This window comes from Berghia stephanieae, chromosome 9, assembly GCF_034508935.2.
Source record: "Berghia stephanieae isolate SIO BIC M18660-M18661 chromosome 9, UCSD_Bste_1.3, whole genome shotgun sequence".
Lineage (NCBI taxonomy): Eukaryota > Metazoa > Mollusca > Gastropoda > Nudibranchia > Aeolidiidae > Berghia > Berghia stephanieae.
In genome coordinates, this window is record NC_088368.1 from 20,906,887 (window position 1) to 20,919,386 (window position 12,500).

General features: G+C 36.2%; 1 protein-coding gene across 1 annotated transcript in view; it reads right to left on the reverse strand.

The window, feature by feature from the left end:
- Positions 1-12,500, reverse strand: part of LOC144979838 (uncharacterized) — a 48,686-nt gene that overhangs the window by 30,781 nt on the left and 5,405 nt on the right. The window contains exon 3 of the mRNA XM_078927018.1: positions 5,679-5,864. Coding sequence (XP_078783144.1) covers positions 5,679-5,864 — 186 coding nt within the window. The remainder of the gene's footprint in view (positions 1-5,678; positions 5,865-12,500) is intronic.

Here is a 12,500-nt window from a genome sequence, read left to right on the forward strand (position 1 = left end):
TTAATACATGTTATGCACAAATAATATACCTGTCTCCTTTTCTGATAGGATGAAAATAAAGTATTATTATTATTATTATTATTATTATTATTATTATTATTATTATTATTATTATTATTATTATTATTATTATTATTATTATTATTATTATTATTATTATTATTATTATTATTATTATTATTATTATTATTATTTATTATTATTATTATTTATTATTATTATTATTATTATTATTATTATTATTATATTATTATTATTATTATTATATATTACTCTTACAACTCAATTATTACAACTCTTTTGTTATCTAAATTGCATCTCATAGATCCTTCTTGGTTATGGTTTATGGGGATTTTATTTCCTTTTAGTTTCCTTTCATTTATTATTATCTTGCTTTGGTTTCAAATTCTGCATACAAATATTTCTTTTGAATGATATTTTCTAGAAAAAGATAGGTAGCCATTAAACCGTGAATTTAATTTTCCGGGAATATTTGCATGTAAGAGCTGGGATTTCAATGAAAACATGGTCAATACTCTTCAACAGTCGTAGCGTCACTTCCTTCCTAATGACGTACGGTAACTTAGTAACTGGCTCTAAACTATCGGAACAATGGCGGACGCCCTTATGAAATATTTCTACGGCGAGCATAAAGGGTATCCAGAGGGGAAAAAACACATAAATTTGATCATGTTTTGACTTTTACACATTCTGATCACAAGGCATATCTAGCAAGCATGAAAAATAAAAAGTAATGATTTTCTTTGTTTAGAACCAAGATGGCCGCCGTTGCCGGGCGGCGTGACATTAGACTATTGAATCGTATACCTAATGGGTTTAGGACAGTTTTACGTCTCAAGTTAATGGATTGGTCGTTGTGTTGAGTGCTAGAAAATTACTTTCTTGTTCATTGGTATTAATTGGTATTTGGAAATAAATGCAACCGACTGTAATTAGCTTTCGTTGTTTAGGAATGAAAACTTACATTTATCAAAATAACATTATATCATAAAAAGCGGAGTTTAGCATTAATAATTAGGGATTTAACACGTTTCGGGTTGAATATGATTCGCAAAGTACTTTCCATCAGATCTAACAGACCCAGCTACCCAATCACTGCTGGTTGGACAGGAAGGGGGGAGGGGGGGGGGGACGAGGGGTCAGAGAGAAAAATGCGATGCGACTGGGAAACACAAACTTTATCATGTCAATATCGTTTATTATCTTTTATCTATTTTTATCGTAAGATTTTATGTTGTTTTGCAGCAATGGGTTTACGTAAGCTTCTTTGTTTTTGTTTTGTTTTTGTTTTTTGTTTGCTTGCTTGTTTGTTTGTTTGTTTTTTTTTTGTTTTGTTTTTTTTTGTTTGTTTTTTCGGGGTTTTTTTCGTCTTCTTTATATTATTCATATGATTATTATTTTTCCCCCACTTTTTTGTTATCACGATAGGATATCATAGATCTTTCTTGATTCAATTATGTCGGGTGTTTGTTTTTGGTTTTTTTAGTTAGCTTTTTATTTTTATGTTGTTTTGTATTCAACGACGGGATACAGGTAGTTATTTTGAAACTACTCAAGCTTCACGTTTCCAGGAAGTTCAATTCCCGAGGAAAATTGTTACTGAGAACCGGAGAATCGATGGAGCGTTACATCGACATCAAATGACGCATAGGGTGTGTGTCGGGGGGGGGGGGGGTGCATTTAAATTGTTGCCCATGATAGCATTATAATAGAGGAACCGAACTTGGCATCACTCAGCTCTTTGTTATTGTTTTTAGTCATCTATTTTTATGAGTAATTCTCCCTTAACTGGATCAATCAGACTATAAACGTTTAAAAGTACACTTTGTTTTGTGCATTGGTTTGTTATATCCGGCTGGCAAATGTTGTGAGTTTTTTTTAGCTAAGCCTTCAGAATCAACAGAAGGATGGAAGTTTTTGCTATTATTTATAGACAGCTATTGATATGATTAGTTCTCACTAAATTCTATCAATCAGCCAAAATAAAAACCAAAACGCTCAAGGTTGCACATAGTTTTGTGTGCTGGTACGTAACATCCGGCTGGTGGATGTTTTGAGTATTTTAACTAAGCGCAATGCATAAATGTGTGCCCGAAGATTGGCGTTTTTGTTTTATTATTTAAAAAAGGAAGTTGACGTCATTCAGTTCCTTGTTATTGATTTTTGAACCGCCAGTTTGTTGATTAGTTGTCACTAAATTATATCAGTCAGCGATCTATAGATAGAACGAAGTTGACGTCACTCAGGTCTTCGTTATTGTTTTTGTTTTGTTTTGTTTTTTGCCATCCATCACAGCATCTATATTCAGGCTCTCGTCCAATGGAGTCGTCGATCAAATGATTTGTTGCTGTCCAACGATTAAATAAATTTTTAATTAATGTTAACACGCTTGTTTGTTTATGAAAGTTGTAAACATACCAAACAGGTCAAGCTAAACAAAATGACCTATTGTAATGTTAGATATTTCAAAAGCTGTAACACTTTTGATTATGTAGGGCATTTTGATAACAAATGACTCGAGCACATGGTAAAATACTAATATAGATCGCCCCGATAACGTTAAAAGGTTTTGTTTTTACGTTTCATATGGCGGCTAGATGATATATTTTATTAAAGAGTTAGTATGCGTTATTTTGTTTGTTATTTTTTAAAAGCAAATATTGAATAAATCAAAAAAAATATATATATAATACGATTCAATAGTCTGATGTCACGTCGCCCGGCAACGGCGGCCATCTTGGTTCTAAACAAAAAACATCATTACTTTATATTTTTCATGCTGGCTAGAACTTTTCATATGTCTTGTGATCAGAATGTGTAAAAGTCAAAACATGATCAAATTTATGGGGGTTTTTTTTCCACTGGATACGCTTTAATGCTCGCCGGAGAAATATTTCATACGGCGTCCTCCATTGTTCCGATAGTTTAGAGCCAGTGTTGCTAAGTTACCATGCGTCATTATGAAGGAAGTGACGTTACGACTATTGAATCCTATTCCCTTTATTCATCGGCAGCGGCGGGTGATTGAACTCAGTACCTTTCAGATACGAAACAAAGACCGTATCGCTGAGACACGCTGAGACCCTGTTGTGTTTTTTAACAAATGACGACTCCCTGCATCGTTTTTGTTCACGACAGCTTTGACAATTATTTTTAGAGATGACATATTATTTCCCTTGGAAAATATGATTTAATCAGCTCCTTTTTAAAATGGTTTCTATAATACAATGAGGGTAACAATTACGATTCTGGAACAGCCAGTCTGAAGGTGGAATTCGCATTCACCGGCAAAGCGTTTGTTCTTGATCGATCGAGCTCAAACTCTTTGACACAAACAAGCCAACCGAGTCATCCCAACAATTTGTTAGATAACATTATCACAATAATAATAATAATAATAATAATAATAATAATAATAATAATAATAATAATAATAATAATAATAATAATAATAATAATAATAATAAAAACTTCGCGACGGCGATGAGGGCTCAAACCCGCGACCTTAAGAAGTCGGGAAGAGAGGCTCTAGTTAGACTAAGGTTTGAAGCGACTTTTTTTGGGGTCGTGGATAGCTCATACGGTAGAGTCACGATCTCCCCCGGCCAGGCGGAGTTGTCGTACCAGTAAGGTCGCGGGTTTGAGCCCCCATCGTCGCGGCGAAGTTTTTATTCTCTGTTGTCTTCTGGTACTTTCCTACTCACTTCATTTCTTGTTACTATCATTGTACTTAGTTTGAGATCACCTAAATGTCTCACCCAGACACAAGCACAAGTCCCCACTAAGAGGAACACACTCAAATGTTTACAAATCATATACTTCTATATGCAAAACAAAAAGAATACAGAGCAGAGCATAACAGAGAGATGATTAACAAGAAAAAAAATATAATTTCCCGAAACTCTAATTATACATTTGACTGTTTCCCTCCCAGCCAGGGTATCCGGCCGGGGCCAGGACAAAACCAAGTAATCTCAAGATAAAGACAGAAAGCGTGTAGGAAAACAGATATAAGGAGATAGAAGACATAGTAAATGCCTCCATGCGACACTGTGGGGGGATTCTTTTTTTTTAAATCAGAAATATATTTCTTGGAATTGCGTGCACATAATCTTAGTAAATAATTTACAAATAGTTTTGAAACATAATAAAGTTTCTTGCCCACAGATGGAAAATTCATTCCTACATGTTTTGCATATCCAGATCTGATGGGCAAGTCTAGCGCTACGAGAATATTGATGCTGTGCGCTCAGTCAAAATACTCATAAAATCCGCCAGCCGGATATAACGCACCACATACAAAACGATGTGTAACCTTAAACGTGTTAAGTCTGATTGATCTTATAATTTAGTGAGAACTACTCATCAAAATGTCTGGCTAAAAACAATTATAAAGAGCTGAGTGACGTCAATTCATTCCTCTCTATGTTTTGCATATCTCGAACTGGTGAGCAAGTCTGGCGCTAGATACGAGAGTATCGATTTTACCACGATTTTATCGATTTTTTATCGATTTAAAAAAAATTGATGCTTCTGCTATTATGCCCGGCAAGCTTTTAACAGGGATGCCCATTTACTGTAATCGTACAATATGAAGGGTCACGGGTTATTCTGAAATGAAATTCTCGGAATATTCATTTCACCTAAATGTCTATTTCTTTTTTTAAAATGCTCAGAACGCCTAGGAATCTATAATATTGGGTGATGTTTTTCATTTTTTGTTTATAGTTATTTCTTTTTGTTTTGTTTTGTTTTATTGTTCATGTTTTTGTAGACGTATTTAAAACATTGTCTCCGTCTATAACTTTGTAAATAGAGCCTCACTCACTCTTTCTATTTCTTAATTTCGTCTCTCTCTCTCTCTCTCTCTCTCTCTCTCTCTCTCTCTCTCTCTTTCCCTCTCTCTCTCTCTCTATGTATGTATTTACCTATCTATCCATCTATATATATATATATATATATATATATATATATATATATATATATACTTCTCTCTTCTCTCTCTCTCTCTCTCTCTCTCTCTCTCTCTCTCTCTCTCTCTCTCTCCATCCTGCCATGCACTTTTTTCTCTCACCCACAACCATGGCCACTCGGCCACTCTCTATCTTTTTCTCCTTCCATCTCAGCATTCATGTGTCTCAACACTCTCAAGTACAAAAATTACTTTTATAAATAATGGATGATAGGAGAAAAAAAACAACCTCGGTTTACTTACCAGATGCACTAGAGCTGTTCATTGCTCCTTGGTCTCCGCACAACAAGACTTCATATCCATGTCTTTTTTACCATCAGGGCAACACAAACTATTGTAGAGCTTCATGGAGTCATAGACCCTCCCACTCACAAGTACAAAAATTAATTATATCAATAGGGAATGAGATTAGCCGAAGAGTAGCGTCCCTTGATTGGACGTCACCTTACAGAGAGAACGTCAACATGATTTTGTGCATGCGTCTCTCTCGTCCTCGCTTTCGCGAAGTGTCTCATGCCGCTTTCACCGGAAGCGAGGACGAGAGACGCATGCGCAAAACCAATATGACGTTCTCTCTCTAATAACTTCTCCGCCGGTGACGTCCAATCAAGGGACGCTACTGTTCCGCTAATCCCATTCCCTATAATGAATGGTGAGAAAGAAAAAAAGAACACTTTTTACTTACCAATTTCACTAGAGCTGTTCTTTGCTCCTTAGTCTCCGCACAACAGGACTTCACACCCATGGTTTTTTTATCATCAGGTCGACTCAGACTTTCGTAAAGCTTCATGGACTCAGCGTCTCTCTTCGCAAGGGTCTCAATGTTGGCGCAGTGTATGCACCAAGAACTGGAGTCATCACTTCTCCCCCCCTAAACAAAGAATTAATTAAATAATTAAATAAATAAAATAATAAATAAATAAATAAATAAATAAATAAATAAATAAATAAATAAATAGATAAATAAATAAAAAGCCCCCTTTATTCATCCCCAGAGGGAAATTAATTGTCTTTAGGGTCTATTCCAATTTAAGACTTGAGTAACCAAAGCGTCAGTAACCGTCGTGAAGCGCCGCAAAATGAGCTTAGGGTAGGTGACTTGCTCAAGGCCCGGGCAACGCGACGGGAAGTTGAACTCGGTACATTTTGGGAACGAAATAAATAAATAAATTAATTAATTAAACAAATAAATAAATAAATAAATAAATAAATAAATAAATAAATAAATAAGAAACCATTACAATTCCCATTTCCACTGATTCACCAGCCTCAATATGCTTCATAATGTTTCATTATTCCCCAAGCAGGCGATACTATTGTGCCAAATTTCCATTGAACACAGTACAAGTAGTCTGTTCGACGTACATTTCGTATCGATTATCCTACAATATCTAAAATGTCACCGTTTTAATTCATTCACGCCAAACTCGGATGTGGTGATAAATGCAAGGTGCCTTGCCCTAGTACACATAATCGAGATCAAAATTTTGAAATCTTTGTCACCACTCCAGTCACTAACTAAACTAAACATCGCTTGTGCAAGCTTCATTGCAAGACAAAACCCAATTATACCACCTAAACCTCTAGATAGAGCATTACAATGGAAGCGATCTATATTCATGTTTTCGTCCAACCGAGTCATCAATCACATGATTTGTTGATGTCCAACGATTGGATATTTCTTTTAAAATATAAACACACTGCTTTGTTTATGAAATTTGTAAATATACCCGTGTGTCAAGCTCAACAAAATGACCAATCGTGATATTAGATATTTCAAAAGCTGTGAATACTTTTCACTATGTGGGTCACTTTGAGCACGCTCTGCAATGTGACCAATGACCTCGAGCACATGGAAAGGGAAAATAGATCGTGCCCATTGGAAGCGAAGTAAATAAATCAATACTTTTGTATGAACAAAGATGGGGGTCCTTATAGCTGAGTTGATTCACACGCAAGAGGAAAGATATCGATCCCGGTGAAGTCGAGATTTCTTTTCTGAACCTCCCCCCCCCCCCCCCCCAGTCCACACAGAAATTATTGAGTAGCTGGGTCTGTTGGATCTAGCAGTAAGTACTTTGCTATAGACAAGTGTCCTACCGAAAGAGTAGCAAGCAATTTCTATTGTATGTATCACATTATAGAAACTAGGATTGACTCCGACTCCCTGGGACAAATGGCTCTGAAGGACGACTATGAACAGATGTCAATGGATGCCGGTGTAGATGAGTACCCATCAGAAAAAGATAAAGATTTAATGAGAGTCTGTGAAAATGAAATGATTCCATAAATCAACCGTGGGCTCTATCTATAGATAGAATAAAATTGACGTCACTCATTTCTTTGTTATTTCTTTTAGACAACCATTTTGATGATATGTTCTCACTATATTATTGTATTAATCAGACTATAGATAGTATGTGCTTGGCTAATAAGCTCACAACATTGCCATCCGGAAGTATAACGGACCATGACACAAAACTATGTGTAACCTTGAACGTTTATAGTCTGGTTATTATAGTTTAGTGAGAATTACTCATAAACGCGGATGGCAAAAACAATATCAAAGACCCGAGTGACGTCAACTTCATTCTATCTATACATAAGGCGATCAATTGGGATCGTTGTCAGTCCATGACGAGCCTGAAAGAGGATTTTGGCTGTTTGTATAGTGTGTCTTTCATGTAATGGCGACCAGTTTAGGCTCTTGCGCATCTCACTGATGCTTTCAGTCCACCTGTAGTTGTTACAAACAAACCTACTTGCTCTGTTTTCAATTTTCTCGAGCTGTTCCATTTGCTTTATATTCTTGAGGTCCCAAACACAAACACTATAATCTAAAATTGGCCGTACCAAGACTTTATAGCAGGTTTCTCTGATGTTCCTTGGACAACTTTGTACATTTCTTCTTAAGAATCCAAATTTTGTATTGGCCTTTATACAAACTTTATCGATGTGGTGCTGCCAAGACATTTTGATGTCAAGAGTTATTCCAAGATATTCAGTTTTTTGCGTTGTCTCCAATTTTTCTTCGTGTTATAATAATCTGAACTTATTATTTTCTTTTTGTCCGTGATACGAATTAGCTGGCATTACTTCTGGTGGAATTCCAGTTTACATTCTTTCCCTTGTCCAGATCTTCATGAAGTGTATTGCAATCTTTTGATGTTTGAATTTCTTATAAAGAAGGCTATCATCCAAAAAAAAGTCGAATTTTATCCTCTTGATACTTTACTCGACATATCATTGATGTAAATTTAAAATAAAAGAAGTGGGCCTAAAACTTTTCCTTGAGGTACATCTGACGGCTAAACCACGACTCTTTGGGATTGCAACGAAGAAAAAAATGATTTAATTCATGCTGGGGTGGTTTTTTTTTGACATCCCATCTGTCAGTACTTTGTGGTTATCATGTGTTTCATGATATTGCTGCATAGTACGTGTCCAAACAGTTTACACGATATTGATGTGCAGCGGCGTGGCATGCTTACAGTATAAAGTGGTGCCAGACGAAAATGACTTACACATGCTACATGTGTAAATATAAAAGAAAGAAAAAAAACCTTACATAAATGTAAAGTAAATTTGCATGGTGATGTTTCTATTCCTGCAAATCTTTTCAATAATTTGTTTATATAAATCACGAACGAATATATTGATTGGAGTTTGGACACTGAGGGAAATGGCTAAAGGGACACATGCAGACATTGAATGTCAATCGAACAAAGGGTAATTTCAAAACTTACAAAGCGTAAGAATGTAAACAGCCCATGGCCTATTAAAAGAGTATTGTAGTTACGTCATGAAACAGCCCCATTCCACTTCGGAAATCAAACATGACACCATACAAGATCTCTCTCTCTCTCTCTCTCTTCTCTCTCTCTCTCTCTCTCTTTCTCTATCTATCTATCTATCTATCTATCTATCTATCTATCTACCTATCTCTGTGTGTGTGTGTGTGTATGTGAGATGAACGCGCACGCACACAACACACACACACACACACACACACACAAAGTCAAACACGCATATTCACGCGAAGATCATGCATTTAGCATATAGCATCACTATCAAGAAATGTTTGACTTAACTCGTTCACATTCCTTCATATCAATTTTTGCAGCAATAATAATGATAATAATAATGATGATGATGATGATGATGATGATGATGATGATGATGATGATGATGATGATGATGATGTATAATAATAATAATAATAATAATAATAATAATAATAATAATAATAATAATAATAATAATAATAATGATAATGATAATAATAAATTAATATATACAATAATCACGACACAGAGAGAGAAATAAATGAACTTGTTAATAATCGTGATTTCGATAATAATAAAGATGGTCGAAGTTACCATACTATGACTAGGACGTAAATGACCAACATTAGTTATTTTTCCCCAGTCCAACAGAGTTGGAGCAAAAATTCCTCGGCACCTGAGGCGGGTTTTTTCTCGTATGTGAAGATGGTAAAAATTCGAGCCAGGTATTCAATGTGGCAACATTATAGTACATTATAGTAATAGCCAATGGAGCCAGCTAAGATCCGCTCCTTGGAATCGTTTGAGTGGGGAAATCCAGTCACTCGCTCAGCCATAGTACACAGTCGCTGACGACAGTCATCAACGGACTGTGTGAATCGGGAGAAAAACGTGGGTAGAAGGCGTTGTGACAGAAAGGGAGTCTGTTTCGCACTGTTGATAAAAGGCGATATATAGCATTTCTCAGTTTTATATATTTAAAAAAATGATGTTATCCATTTTTAAAACATGGATGTGGTGCCAGGCACCATTTGAACCAATAGAGCCATGCCCCTGATGTGAGAGATACTAGTCTATAGATTTTGTGTTGGTCGCCCTTTTTGAATATCGGTGTAATGTAGGCATCTTTCCAGTCTTCACGAACTTGACCTTGGTCTAAGTAGACTTGGTATAGGAATTTATAGACAGGTGCCAGTTCGTCACAGAACGTTTTAAATAATTTAGATAGCTGATATGCCAGCTGGTCCAGATGCCGTATTTTAATTGAGGTTTTTTCATAAGCATGATAACACCTTTCTTAGATACAGTGATTTGCTCCATTGGGTCTAGTATGTTTCCAATGAGTTTCCCCCTCGACTTTGCTAGATATCTTTGGAGAATATCGATGAAAATTGTTCATTCAGGATATTTGCCTTTCTTACTGGTTCTTGAATCATCTTTTGATTTTTGTCTTTCAGTGGGTCTATTCCATATTTTAATGCTTTATTTGTTTTTACTTTTAATGCACGACCAGAGTTGTGTCTGTGTCTCCGTCAATAATTTTGTTGATGTACTGTGTGTAAGCTGTTCGACACTGGGTTCTCGCAGATCGTTTAATATCTCAATAATTCTAAAGGACAGTCTCAGATGGAGACAGTTTCGCTCTTTTAAACCATTTTTTCTTCTTCCTCAAGACGTGTTTGATCTCTGTATTCATGCAATCTCATTGGAAGTGTAAAACCACTCTTCTGGAGAACTGGATACATAACTTCTGTAATTGATCTTCTGGTTTAAGAGTGATGGCATTTTTTTCTAGTCTAAATATATAGTTGTGTTAATGAAGATCATCCATCTTTGCTCTTTTACGTTCCATAATCCCAAGAGTTTGCCTGTACACCCTGCTACTAAAACAGTTAGGAATGCCAGTTTATGATTCAATATGTAACCTATTCATTATTTGTCTTCCGAAGGACTGGGTACATAACACTTCCAATGAGTTTGGAACCGGAGAGTAGAAGTTGTGACGTCACGACTTCTCTATCCTATTACAAAGATCTTCATACAAGGAATTGCTTTCTCAGAACAGCCAGAGACAAAAATGATAATATCGAAATAAGACACTTAGAAGCTAAATGCGTATGAAATGTCAAGTTAGTAAACATAGCCTTTGAGTATAGAAAGAATGAAATTGACATCACTTCACTCAACTCTTTGTTATTGTTTTAGACAGTCATTTCAGTGATTAGTTCTCACTAAAGTGAACCATTCAGACAATAAAAGTTCAAAGTTACACATAGTTTTGTGTGTTTGTACATTATATCGGCTGTAAAAATGTTGTAAGTAAAAAACCTAAACGCATAGCATCAAGAGCCATTCAATCAGGAGAGACAACCGTGATAACATGGCCATGCCTCCATTTATATTGACATTCTGGCATAAATCTCATGTTTCTGAAGTACAGCGCTGTACAAAGGAACCAATCAAACAATCTGATTTAAAAAAAAAAAAGAAAAGAGAAAAACATTTAAAAGTAATAAACTTGAGTTTTATATAGAGCAGTACCCACTAAACGTGCTCAAAGCGATATACAAGGGGTCCCAAGCCAACTCAACGCGTAACTTTTAGGACGAGCCATGTCGCCTGTAAGGCGCTATTAATTAATTAATTTTTTTTACCTTGAGACAACGCTGTTATCGGCTAGGTAATCATTTTACACCTGCGTGCTGTGATAGAATGTGAGTAAAGGGCCTTTTCCAAGGACACAGCCTTGCATCATCCAAAGCAGGATTCAAACTAGGGACCAAAGGTCCAAATGCGAGTGTCATACTTCTTACCTCGAAAAAAAAAAAAAGCAACAGGTGCATCCATTAGTCAGAAAGGGGAAAGATTTCATCTGGGCTGGAATAGTCACAAAATTATAATTGCAGCATTGGTTAGAGATGTTAGTATGGTCCATGTCAACGTACACATATTAACAGGTCTGATAATCCTAATTGCTATGGGCTTACTGTTGTTATGGAAATACGTACTCCCAAACCAAAACAAAATATTGTCCAATTCCAATACAACAATGTTAAATCAAACCCATAATTGCGTTCGGTAATCAGACCTGTTAATATATACACGTCGACCCAAGCCTATACATCCGACCAAGCAAAATTGATCTGTATTTGATGAGATTTTCAACTGGCGTACTGTACTTGTGCTTGACTGGGTGACAAGAGAAACATTTATTGCAAACGCTGGGCGAGGATACGATAGACATTCTTCAAAAAGCTGGAAAGTTAGAGTTTGCAGATGGCATCGCCTTACTGAGCCATCGAATGTTGGTCTCAAAATAAATATTTAAAAAACCAATGGTGATGCAAAATAAAAACCAACACCGAACCCCAATCCACATATCAGGATCCCCAATACAAAATAACTTTTAACGTAGAATTATGAAAAAGGTGAAACCAAGAACCCATCAGCACCCAAAGTAAGAGAAAAAAATGGAGATGGGTTTGTCATACTTTGAGAGGACCAAGGAGCAACGGCACACGCCAGTCCCTCCATTGGAACCTACAAGGGACGCTAAAGGTCGGGCGTCCGAAAAAGACAAGGGGGCGCTCACTGTCTGACGAAGTGAAGTCGGCGGGCCTCACCTGGGAGGCTACAAAGAAGATGGTCAAGGACAGAAGCAGATGGCGGATGCTCGTAGAGGCCCTATTTTACACAAGAAGTCCCAGGTTTGAGAGTTTTTG